Source organism: Phaenicophaeus curvirostris, chromosome 1 (genome assembly GCF_032191515.1).
Source record: "Phaenicophaeus curvirostris isolate KB17595 chromosome 1, BPBGC_Pcur_1.0, whole genome shotgun sequence".
Classification (NCBI taxonomy): Eukaryota; Metazoa; Chordata; class Aves; order Cuculiformes; family Cuculidae; genus Phaenicophaeus; species Phaenicophaeus curvirostris.
Window position 1 is genome coordinate 145,376,478 of NC_091392.1, and position 12,528 is coordinate 145,389,005.

Sequence of the window (12,528 nt, forward strand, 5' to 3'; positions counted from 1 at the left end):
AGAGGAACCCATTTAGTGTCGTATTCAGGTTCCTAAGTGTTGTTCAGTGATATTTCAAAATCTCAAGAAAGGAATAGAAGTTTCCTGGGGCCATTTGGAATTCTCATTCTGGGTCTTCCACCATGACAGCCAGTAAATAAACAGAAGTTGTTCTGCAGAGAGGAAGCACTCCTGCCAAGCAGCTGATATTATCCTTCATATGACAGGAACTGCATACTCGCATTAAGGTTAAGTGCTCAGAGTGCTACACTTGGATGAGTTCGGAATTGTAAGCCTCAAAAAAATTATGCAGTTATGCAGCATTGACATGTCACTTTTTCTTTTATCTGGCTGGTATAATCTGATGACAGTAAAATATGTGATAAAGATCATTTGCTAGTACCAGATTTTATGCTGCCTGCCACAACAACAGTGAGCTTTTCAAGTGGTTCCTGCAGCAAGGCTGATTTTCCCTCTGGAGTACCAATTATTGCCTGTGAATTAGGGAACTGCCATTCCAACCAAGGCCCAGAGGTTCAGACATCATAAACAAATTTACCTGGGCTTAGTAATTTGAGGGATTTGGATTTTAAGAAGTTTCCCCACTTTTTGAACACTTGTAATCAAATGGTTGATTTCACAGACTTAATTAAAATGGTAATGTTTACTCGTTCTAGGACTAATGTGTTCTCCTACCTTAATACTCAGTCAGTTTGTCAATTCATGCATCTGCCTAAATTCTGCCCAAAGATAACATACTTATTTGTCCTTTTTTCAAGCTAAAAATTGCACATGGGTAAACAGTTGTGCAATTCATACTTTCCCCAAAGAACTAAGCACATTAGATATAGTAGCTGCCAGATATCCTATAAAAGACAAATATTTGGTTTTTTGGATTGAGTAATAGACGCAAGATCTGGCCCTTGCCAAATCAGTAAGCTACAGCATGTTTGATACTATTAAAAACCCCTTTCATCATGTGTTTGAGACAGACTGTCAGAGCTGAGGAAGTGATTCATTACTGGCTACCAGCAGGCATGGTTGTATTCCCATCAACAGGGCAGCCAGCCTATGCATGCATACAGGAGAAGATGTGTCCACATCCTCTTAACCATATTCCCTCATCTCCCATCGAGACTCCTAACCTCATGTTTTCACTTACCTCTCCACCTCCTTCCCACTTCTCACATTCAGATCCTCCCTTAGCACCCTTACTTCATCTCCACATACAGAGCTCATCTCAGCAAGATCATATTCACCCTGCCCTCACCCACTCCTGTCTTCTCAGGTGGTGTCTGAGAACCTGGTGGGTTTCTGCAGCCAAACGGGGTGAGCGGATTTACAAGGGACCAGCCAGTTTGCATGCAGACGGTTCAGGACACGCTTCCACCTGGGTTGTTATGGCTCACCAGGAGCTCTGTGAGGTGGTAATTATATGCTGCCTCATCTGAGCACTAGCACTTTAGGAAAGGTGGTAGCTGCTAATGACTTATCCTCCTTTGAAGTGGCTCACAGAGCACCAATGATACACAGTTCAGCTGCATCTGAACTCAGTAATTGCTATTTATGTACACAAATAAATGCTCGGGGACTTCTGTGTCAACCTCTGTTTTCAAATCAAGGAAGCAAAGTATTGCAGTCTTTTTCATGATAAAAACATTTAAAAGAACACAACATGAGCAGGATTTTGTTTTTAGATGTATCAGGTTTCTCTAGGGGACTGCCTATCATTGCTTTTTTTTTAAAAAAAAAAAACACCTTTTTTTCCTGATCTCTACCAGATTCTCCAAGGGGGCGTTGAAGTAATTTGTTCATCAGAGAGAACCTATTTTTACCTTTTCTTTCTCTCACTAGGGGTTAAAGCAGTCTTCAAGGGGTTTACCTCTGCAACACAGTGCTAGTATGTGGCCGAGCATCCTCTCCATGGCATGAGGATTGATAAACCATTGCACACACACAGCATGCAAATGATTAGATACTGCTAGGGTGAAACACACTTATGTATTTTTCTATTAGCCAACTACAGCTTCTTTTGTCAATGAAATCTATATAATTAGCTCTCTTAAGAGTGCTGACTACCACACACCATTGCCAATCCTTGTATCACTTTGAAATCGAAGGGTATGAAAAGGTGTGATGCACTTTACTAGGACTCACTAAGTGTCCCACATTTTCTTCATAGCTGAATTGAAACTCAATAATACAAAGATTTGTGATTTCCTATAGCTACTGGTTAAGCAACCATAAGAAGTCCTTCACAGGAGGTCTTAGCAGATGAAAACTGCGGCACAACTGAACAGTAGCAGGTCCTAAAATCAAAGCTTCTGATCTCTGCCCAAATGCTCAGCATTTGCCTCCTTCATTGGCAAGGCTAGTCAGAAGCAGATATTGCCATGCTGAAGATGGACTTAATATTTGAACATAAAAATCATTGCTGAAAGATTTCATGTTGAGCTTCTAGATGATTCCAAGTCAAAACCAGACAAAATGCATAGAAACTGCAGAACACTTACATTCCTTGGTGTTAGGAGGCGCCAACAAGCATGAGTAGCAAACCATCCCGTATATGTTGCGAGGTCTGTTTTCCAGCATGTAGTAACTGAAATGAAGGGCAAGATGAGGCAAAACAGTGTAAATTAATATGTTTCAACTGAGCGTGGTTCAGCAGCAACCAATTATACTGAGATAACATCATTTTAAAAAACTTTTATAAGCAATTTGATGCAAAGATTATTCTTTTTTTAAAAAAACTGCTTCAATAGAGACAGTGTTTCTCTTCTTCCTTTCCCTCTAAAAGACAATTAATCAACCATCAAGCCTACATGACATGATGTAGTATCATTGCCTAAAACAACATTATTCTCCCTGCTGAGTTCAGGCTGCAGTTTACAGCATGCTCTGAAATAAGATTTTTCAAAATAAGGGAATGTTATTTTTTGAAGCAGTAATCTTTCAGGCAAGACCACCAGTTGGATATGGTTGGCTAATTTTCTTCACAAACACCATAAGAATAATCTCATTAATGTTAGAGACAAACCTGAGCCAAATTAGGATAAAAAATACAGGATAATACCACCCTTATATGGAAAGCCAAATTAGGTTTTACTGTTTTTGTTGTTTGTTATTTTGTTTTGGGTTTGGTTTTTTTCTATTTCCTTGCTTAATAGTCTAAAAATTAGTCCTTGCAAGTGGAATTACAGTGTGAAGGAAAGAATGTAATGATTTGAACTTCTGGTCTACTAATAAGTTCAGTGTTGAAATAAGGTAATTGGTTATGCAGCAACTGAATCCACGGGCAGCCTAATGAGTAAATTACATCAAAATCATACAAAGTTGATATTCTGGACTTAACTAATCACTTGAAAATCACTACAAATTTTAATGAAGATATTAATAAATTCATAATCCATTCTATGTAAACAGGTACTCAGTACCATAAGCACTTTATGCAACGAGGAATCTGTTTTCTGCTCTCATATACCCATCTATGCTAGTGCAGTATGTTTTTATCCTGGAAAACAAATGCACTGTTAGGAAATTACTGCTGAAACTGTCCATGAAAATCAGTCGGACATTCATGAATGAATGATCCAGCCTACAAATAAGGGTTATAGGCCCCGGAAATGGAGTATGCACGGATACAAGGGAGAAACGGCATCTAGAGATACCTCGGAGAGCAGGTAAACTGAACATGGATCCTCCTCTTTTTCTTATTGGTTTTAAAAGATTTGCCCTTATTCATCCCTTTGAATGTCCCTTGTGCCCTGCCTGCCACTCTACTTCTCTCTCAGGAGCAAAACTTCATCTCTTTCCTCTCTTATGGGGGCCTGTGTAACATCAGCTTGTGAAGCAGTTAATAAACAAGCAGGAAATAACTGTCAAACCATAAAAAAAAAAGAGTGGCAGGCCAAAGATACATATAAATCGAAAAAGTAATATACAGGACAGTTAGGATTCACAGTCTAATAGCCACAGTGGATTAGCAACGACAAACAGCCCTCCTGACAGTTAATTACATCAATCTGGTGGAATATTTCTTGGTTTTCACCACAATGTAAAATGGTGGAGGACATGTGAGGAGAACTGAAGAGGTTGCTCAAGTCAAATAAAACTGTTCACCCACGTAAGTAGGAAGCTCTGCAGCTGCAAATATTAATGATTCATCCCTATGAAGTACTGGCAACAGATTTGTGTTTCTGGCTGCTTTGCAATGCACCAAATATTAAAAGTGATGTTAGAAATACCTGATTTGTTTTCAAGGGTTAACTATGGAGAAGTGGCCCATTAATGAAATCATGAGTTGTCATGGTGCTACTTTTCCACTATGAGGCTCATTATTTCTCTTTACTTACCACCTGCCAGGCTCAGATTTTGAAGTGTTACAGGCAAAATCCAAAAGTAAAGGCTAGACCAAAAAGAATGGACTGAGGTGTTTTCCTGCTTAACACCATGGTGGTTTATGGTTTACCTGAAGCTAACCTTAGTGGCATCATGTCTCACTGAGGGACACGGCACTAGGTTTAGGTCTACCCTGCTGTGAGGAATGGGTCACCTGGGACTAGGGGTGCCCTGTTCTCAGCAGCGTACACTCTGCAAAGAGACAATAAGGAGGTGATGAGCACATAGGTGCAGGCATCCGCTGCCTCACCCAGAACTGCAGGAAGGGATGTTATTTCATTAGAAATTCACTGGGTAAAACTTTTCATTTGGAAAACAGAGAGAAGAGCTCATTCCTTCTCTTAAAACAACTCAAAGAAGAGAACTGAACCTGTGTATGCTGTAACCATGGACAAGTGCACGAAAAAGGGGTGCATCAGTAGCAGAGGCATCGCTGACTACATTTTAAAAGAAAATGATCTCTTTGCAATTCCATCTTGTAAGGAGACCAGGGACTTACTCTGAACTGAAAACAGGTGCTGGGACAGCATGAGGGATATGTACCACATACACTTGGCCTGTTCTCAGTCCTCTGTTTCCACTTAAGGTGGCTACTGAAGACAACCAGGCTAAAGGGACCCTCGCTCTGACTCACTGTTGCTGCTCCTAGTCGGCTGCTCTCAGCCACACTCTAGGAACACCTAATGGATGACCCCATTGAGGGAAATAGTCCTAAGTTGCACTTAATTCCCACATTCTTGACCTGTCTACTTACCGTGATGGGAGAACAGGAGCAGAGGATGAAGCCTGCCATGTCCCAGGATGTCACGCCTATGCACCTCCAGAGTTCACTGGCAGCTGAACTTTGGTTTTGGACATCACGGCTTCAGAGCTAAGCCTTTAATTTCTCCCCTGATCACAGTCTTGTGACTTTTTTGTGAGCCTGATAAATAGTTTTATTCCTACTTTATATGGAAGGGAACCTGAATACGGAGAAGCAGTGGATGACCCATATTCATGTATCAAAGGTCTCCCTCTTCTCTAAAATTAATTTAAAAGGAAGTTGTGGAGAGGAGGGTGCTGGCCTCTTCTCCCAAGTGATAGGGGACAGGACAAGAAGGAATGGCCTCAAGCTCTGCCAGGGGAGGTTTAGGCTGGACATTAGGAAAAAATTTTTCATGGAAAGGGTCATTGGGCACTGGAACAGGCTGCCCAGGGAGGTGGTTGAGTCACCTTCCCTGGAGGTGTTTAAGGGACAGGTGGACGAGGCGCTGAGGAGCATGGTTTAGTGTTTGATAGGAATGGTTGGACTCGATGATCCAGTGGGTCTTTTCCAACCTGGTGATTCTATGATTGTATGATTATTAATAACTAAAAAAACCCCAGGAGAAATATATAATTATATAGCACCTGTTCTAAGGTAAATGTTCATCTTTTTCAGGCTGCTTTACTGAGCTAGTGAAAAATAGCAGAGGGATGAGATATCCCTAAATACACATCGCAGCATGTGGGCTGTTGCCTTAGGAAGGTCTGCAGCATGCTAGAGAAGCACAGTCCTCTGGAAACGGAGACTTGAATTTTTCATTTCTGTTGACTTTGAGGACTACGTGGAGGACTCTTCCAGTTGCCACTTGTGTAGATGCCTGCCTGTCTCTGTGCCACAGGGGGCAACGAGGAAGGGTGGCCAGTTGGTCAATGCTGCTTGCCAGCTCTCTGCTTTAATTCAAGGGCTCTGCATTTCCCCCACTGTGGCACAGGAGCAACATCTGGGGTCTCTTAAGTCACATGAGGAGTCAAGGCAGCTTCAGAGCTAGTTTTAGCTCATAATTCATTTATCTTGAAAATTTAATTTCTTCAAGCTCAGAGTAAGAGGGTGTTTCTCCTTACCTGCTGGCCTTGCCAAAGAATCCCAGGACCTGAGAGTCACACACAGAGTGGCAGAGAGCCAGACGCTATTAGGCCAGTTTCTGCTACAGGTTATGCCTGTGCAAACACAATGTTTTGAGATTACTCCCCAAGCACCAGCTGTGCAAGCTGATTACTTTCAGCTAGCACCCTGCTCCCACCTGGGTGACCTCATTAGTCCTGACAAAAATTGCAAAACAGAAACTGTGACCACTGTTTAACTTCCTTGCTCTTTATGATATATGAGGGGAAGCCAAGAGGGAGCTCTTTTCAAATCACATCATCAGTTTACTTGACTGGCAGCTAGACAAGTCCTTCTTTTTAATTTGTAAACCGTGAAAATTTCACAGACTCCAACAGAACAAACCTAGAAGCTTGTAGGGCCTCTCTAACAGCTCTGTAAGTTGCGTGGAGCATAGATGCTCTATAGAGCACCTGCAAACTGCCCAAAAGCCATGTAAGGTGAGGTTGTGATTTACAGTAGCCTTCTCTCCTTTAACATCAGAATTATACTGAGCATAAGAGGATATTAAAAAGATGACTTTATAAACAGCAACTATTTTAAGTGCTTTTAGCTAGCCCTGGAACTTGTTTGACTCTGAACAACAACACACACTCCACATTAGCAGCTCTTTAGACCCCTTTCTGTTGACTAGAAAGGACCCTGAGAGACCAAAATGCCTTGGTAAACCTCACCCAACAGCCGCCTTAGCTAATGCTGTCAATTACTGACAAATTTGCCATCTAGTCCCATCTGCAGAGGAGATTTTTATGTTCCTAAACACGCTGTGGCCCACCATGGACACTACAGGTCATCCAAGACATCCTCACGGAGCTCCTTTGTAGCATGCAGGACTTACAAGGTGGCCCTACAAAGTTGCAGCTGGAGGCCAAGCTGGATTTCTTACAGCATCTAAAAAGGCACTGCGCACTTTGTGCTCGGTTACATGAGTTGTTCACTTTTAGTACTTTCTAGTTATCCCAAACAGTTGTTTATTCAGTGAGGGCTCAGTAAGATTAATGACGTCCTTCTGTTTCACCAAATTCAACGGTGCTTTTGAAACATTTAAGTGTATAGTTCATCAGTATAGTACCTACAGTCAGCTGGGACATAAAGAGAGGCTGTCAGAGATTTTAATATTAAAAAATTATTTTGCTGTCCTTTGGACAGGTAAAATCCTTACCCTGGGAGACATGGCCCACATTCTGCATCATTCTCCTGATCGCCAGGTGTCAGTACTGTGGCTCGAAAAAAGCCCTCGCAGTCTTTGTGTCGCCTGCATATCTGGTAACCTCCTCTAGAAAACTTCTCTGAAGGGCAGGGGATGCAGCCATAGTCCTCATCTTTGGTGCCATATCCACATGTCTGCAACAAAACAAAGTCACTGAAAAGCAGGCTTGTGCTGCACATCAGTTTCTACCAAAACGGAATACTCATAGTCTGGCCCATTGGCTTTGCTGTGCAATGTCATGCCAAGGGAAAACAATTTGTTGCTTGGTTCCTTGTTGCCAGGGAGGGATATAAGAACCCAGCACACTGTGTCCTGGTGAAGATGTCATGGTTTAACCCTAGCTGGCAACTAAGTAGCACTTAGCTGATCACTCACTTCTTCCCCTTTGTGTGGGAGGAGGGAAGAGAATTGGAAAAAAAGGTAAAGCTCGTGGATTGAGATGATGACAGTTAATTAGGACAGCAAAGGAATAGGGAAAAAAAATACAAGTGATTCAAAATGCAATTGCTCACTACCTGGTGGCTGATGCTTACCACATTCCGAAGCAGTGATCCCCACCTCAGACCAACTTCCCAGTTGGGGATGACATTATATGGTATGGAATATCCCTTTGGCCAGCTTGGATCCTGTCCTGACTACACTCTCTCCCAGCTTCTTGTGCACCTCCCTGCTGGGAGAGCATGGGAAGCTGAAAAGTCCTTGACTTACTACAAACACTACTTAGCTACAACTAAAAAATTCATTGTGTTACCAACATTAATCTCATGCTAAATCCAAAACGTAGCACTATAGCAGCTACTAGGAAGAAAATTAACTCTATCCCAGCTGAAACCAGGACAGAGGGAAAAGGGAAACTGGAGCATTGTACTCCTTCAAAGTGGCCCCCCGTAGCTGTTTATATCATTTTCTAGCAAGTCATGGAAGTGAATTTCAGTTGCTGCCCAGATAGGAAGTGAACTGAAAACTGAAAAGTAGAGGAGAAAATTACAACGGAAACACGGTTGCAGCAGGGATATCAGCAATTTTGCTTTCATGCTTGGAGAGCCCAGAGGGAACAACACAAAAGGCAATGTTTGTATGAGATTTCATAACCCCTGAACTCACACGTCCCAGCTGAACATTACGTTCAGATTAAATAAAACTAAAACCAACTGGTTATTATTCCAATGTACTTGTTCAGGACTACCAACTGTGTCAAATTCTTGCAATAGGATGTTTATCCCATTAAAACCAAACAGGATTTCAGTAACTTATTTTTTAATAAGCAACAATTATCTGCTGTAAATCAAATGGTTACTTAGGAACCATAATTTAAAATGTTGCAGAAGCATCCAAGTTCCTCCAGTGCCAAAATATCTTAGCAGGAGAGCAAAATTAAATTCCCTGTGTGGGGGGCCAAAGAGCATGCCAGACTCACTGATTTACCACACCATGCTGGAGTGGCCGCATACAAATTTTAAATAACTTTCGGGTGACAGTGGACTAGCAGAGGCCGTGTGTCAAAATTTTACCTTACAACTTTTACAATGTCACTTTTAACAGGCTGCTCCTGGGGTGTGGTTTACCAGCATACACGCAAATGGTGCCTCACTCATAGGCTTGAGCGCTCCTGCTTAAGCATCTCTGTCCTTCTCTATTTTCCCTCCTATCCATATGTTACTGCCATGTAACAAAGCCTTTGTTTTTTCCATTTGGTGCCCAATATGCATCCCTCTGCCAGCACAAGAAGCTGAAATTACCATGTAAGGCTCTTCACCCGGCTCACACTTTGGGCAGTCGTGGCACATGCCAGTGGTCTGGTTGTAGTATTCATTCTCACCGCAGTTGGAGTATTCGGCGCTGGCAGAGTACACCAGGGAAACCTGTCACCAGAAAGCATTCCAGAGCATTGTCACTTCCATTGCCTTCATCTCTGGTGTCTCACTCCCTCCCCTTTCCCAGCTGCTGTGTGGTGGCAAGGCTGGCACTGCAGCGTGACACACTGCTAAAAATCAGAACCAAAAGGGTTGTGACACTACCTGGGACGGAGGCAGGTACAATTTTCAACATCTTGCTCTTGCTAAGATTTTCTCAGAGCACTAATGTTTGTGCTTGTTGGGACAGCTAATCCTCAAAATACTGAAGGCTGTGATTCCTGACCTATTAATTCTCATGATCTCCTGCACAGCAAATGCCTGAGTTTGCATGCTCACCCCTCCAGCTCTAACAAGCCTTCATAAATGTGACTGCAAGGGACAGTTATAAAAGCATGAGACAATGAGATACGTCAAGCCTCAACTATGCTAGGGCTGTGCTTCATGTGACACTCAGGCTAATTGGCTCTTTGAGCAACTTCTGTCTCTGCTTCATTCTGAGTCCTTCTTGCACCTCCTCCCTAGCAGCCTCAGTCTAAGTGGCACATGCCTAGGTGTTTCATTGAATGGAAACCAATCCCTTCACAGGGGTTCAGTCCCTAAGTCACCTGTAGCTGTGCCATGAAAATTCAGAGATGTATGCAAAGACCCAAGCAGAATGTAGTTATCTTTGCAAGCTGGAGAGACCTGTATGCATGCAAATACCTACCACCAGAAAAGGGAACACATGAGTCCATCTTCTTTCACTTAGGTGAGCCATACTCTCTTGATATTTTACCTGAAAAGATAGAACGGGCGATTGTTTGTGAACATGAGTAAATATTTATGTGTGTTGCCAAAATAAGAACAGAAGGGCTCATAATCACTACAAAGGTTACATGGGAGTGCTGCCTGGAGGTCTAAACAATGAGAGGGGGAGATGTGCACGTGCACTCACACACACACGCATGAACTACACACCTGTACTGCACATCCCTTTTCTCTCTTTGAGAAGACCGATGGCAAAAGAGAACCCAGTCTTGCAATTTTTATAAATATCCGTCAAAGATGAGAAACCAGTTTGGAGCCCCAGAACTTCTTGTCTTGCTGAGAAATCCTCCCACAAAGGAAGTGAAGGCTACATTTCAACCACTGAATGAAAGACAGCTAGGGATCCATAGCCCAGCTTGTGTCCACATCGCTTAGTGCCTGACCCTGCTAGATCAGATTGGTCTAGGAAAGATGTAGATGGAGCAGCTGAAAACAGAGCCAGGAAGCAAACTGGCAGTAAACAGCGTGGGCAGCTGGTAGCCAGAGCTGCACCTTCATTGCCAACACTTGTGCATCCATCGAGAAAGCCCAGAGCTACCTTCACTCAGAAGCATTAGCTGCCTTTTGTTCTCAATAAGCAGCTGTAAGTAGTTTACAGGTTTAAGAGGTTAAACTCAAGGAAGAAGATAAACTTTATGTCTGAAGTGCAATTGGAATGGTTGCAGAAATTAAGGCTGCAATTTCTGTTATAAACACACGTGCTAATTTATTTCATTTCTTCAAATGATTGATTCTGAATAAGAGTTAATGTTACATATTCATGTACTGGATTTCTTTCTATGGAGGAAAAAGAGACAGGAAAACAAAGCACAAATTGCTTTGTTAGTACAATACAACATATTTAATGGTATTGTTACAGCACTTAATATGCTCTAGGGATTTTACAGCTTCAAATTGCAAATGTTTGTGACACCGTTGCAACGCTTTGGTCCTAGCAGATGTAAACTACTCTTTAGATTTTCCAGGTCTCAGACACTGCAGGCTTTTAGTCTCCCAGAAGAATACAATTACTGCTTTGTGCCACATTTGAGCATACAACCTACATGAGAGTAGAGCTCTAGTGTTTGAGATAGCCTCTAACATTTACATTTTTAAACACTAAGTAGATTAAGAAAAGATTATATCACTCTGGCATCAAGCTATGAATTTGCTTTATACATCCCTTCCAGCAACTGGGCTAGCTGGGACAGGTAACTGGGTGGGTGGGTAGAAAACCTGAGTTATGAGTATATTCGTTTCTTCAGGAAATAGCACTTTGAAACTTAGAAACAAAAAAGAATCAGAGATAAATTGGCCTAAATTTGGAGGTAAGAGATAGAAAATAGTCATGCAATTGTATAAACTGTAAAACATTTAAGTTGGATGAAAGTTTTGGCTATGACAGTTCAGTTGCTTGGAAAAATTCCAAGGATATATAGTCTTCATGCATATGTCTGTTAAACTGAAACTTAATTATAGAAGAGCTTGTTAGACTTTAAATATGAATACTATTAAGGCTTTGTCCCCACTGATATTGCAAAATTATTATATTTATTATATATCAAGTCTGAGGCTGCTCAGGACCAAAAATGTAACTGGTAAAGCTTGAATCTGTAAGTTTATATTATTACTATAATCTTACAGTAAAAACATGCTTCAGTTGCTTTCAAGCCACCCAGATGTCTGCTGTTTGAGGTACTTGTATGCAATCATAGCCAGATTTGAAAAACAGAAATGAAGAAGTGTAGCCCACTAATGTATAAGAGAAACTTTTTCATCCATTTGGTATTTGTTTACATAAAGTGTTAAAAGTGTCAAGTAATACATACACACAGAAAATATTTTTCTGTCTCTCAATACAAATATGCACATTGGGTTATGTTTTGTATGTAAACATAGCTTTTTCCCCCCTGAATACCATCATTACACATAGCAATATGTCAAGCATATGGGAATACTTTAACTGGAAAAAGCCTGTGAAAAATGCTGAATATGGACAGCTTAGAATGCTAGGGGAGACTTTTTGCCCCAAACTGGAATACCAAAACCTTAAATTTAATTATTTATCCCCCTATTCCAGTGCACTGCTATAAACTGGCAGTGTTATTTTCTGGTTTTACTTCCCACCACTCCCCCCTCCTTTAGGGTTAAACACCAGAACACTTACTTTGTTTTTATAACACAGGAGTGCAGGAGGACAGATGCATGATGTTGCTGGCAGTAGAGCTGTAGGTAGCTCCTCAGCTGGGATGATACCTGACAGTATGATACCAGGGCAGGCCACTCATGGGCTTGCTGTCAATTTTCAGGCATGTTAATTGACACCTAGTCTGTCTTACCTGTAATAAATTAATCCCGCCCACACCACAACGGATGCTCTAGTGGTAACATTG

At 41.7% G+C, this 12,528-nt stretch overlaps 1 protein-coding gene across 2 annotated transcripts in view; it reads right to left on the bottom strand.

Moving 5' to 3' along the window:
- The window catches only part of EDAR (ectodysplasin A receptor), a 63,498-nt gene that overhangs the window by 16,217 nt on the left and 34,753 nt on the right, over window positions 1-12,528 (bottom strand). For both annotated transcript variants that reach the window (XM_069877407.1, XM_069877399.1), the window contains exons 2-5: window positions 10,056-10,124; window positions 9,233-9,355; window positions 7,446-7,627; window positions 2,493-2,578 (exon numbers count right to left, since the gene is read on the bottom strand). In XM_069877407.1, coding sequence (XP_069733508.1) covers window positions 2,493-2,578; window positions 7,446-7,627; window positions 9,233-9,355; window positions 10,056-10,124 — 460 coding nt within the window. The remainder of the gene's footprint in view (window positions 1-2,492; window positions 2,579-7,445; window positions 7,628-9,232; window positions 9,356-10,055; window positions 10,125-12,528) is intronic.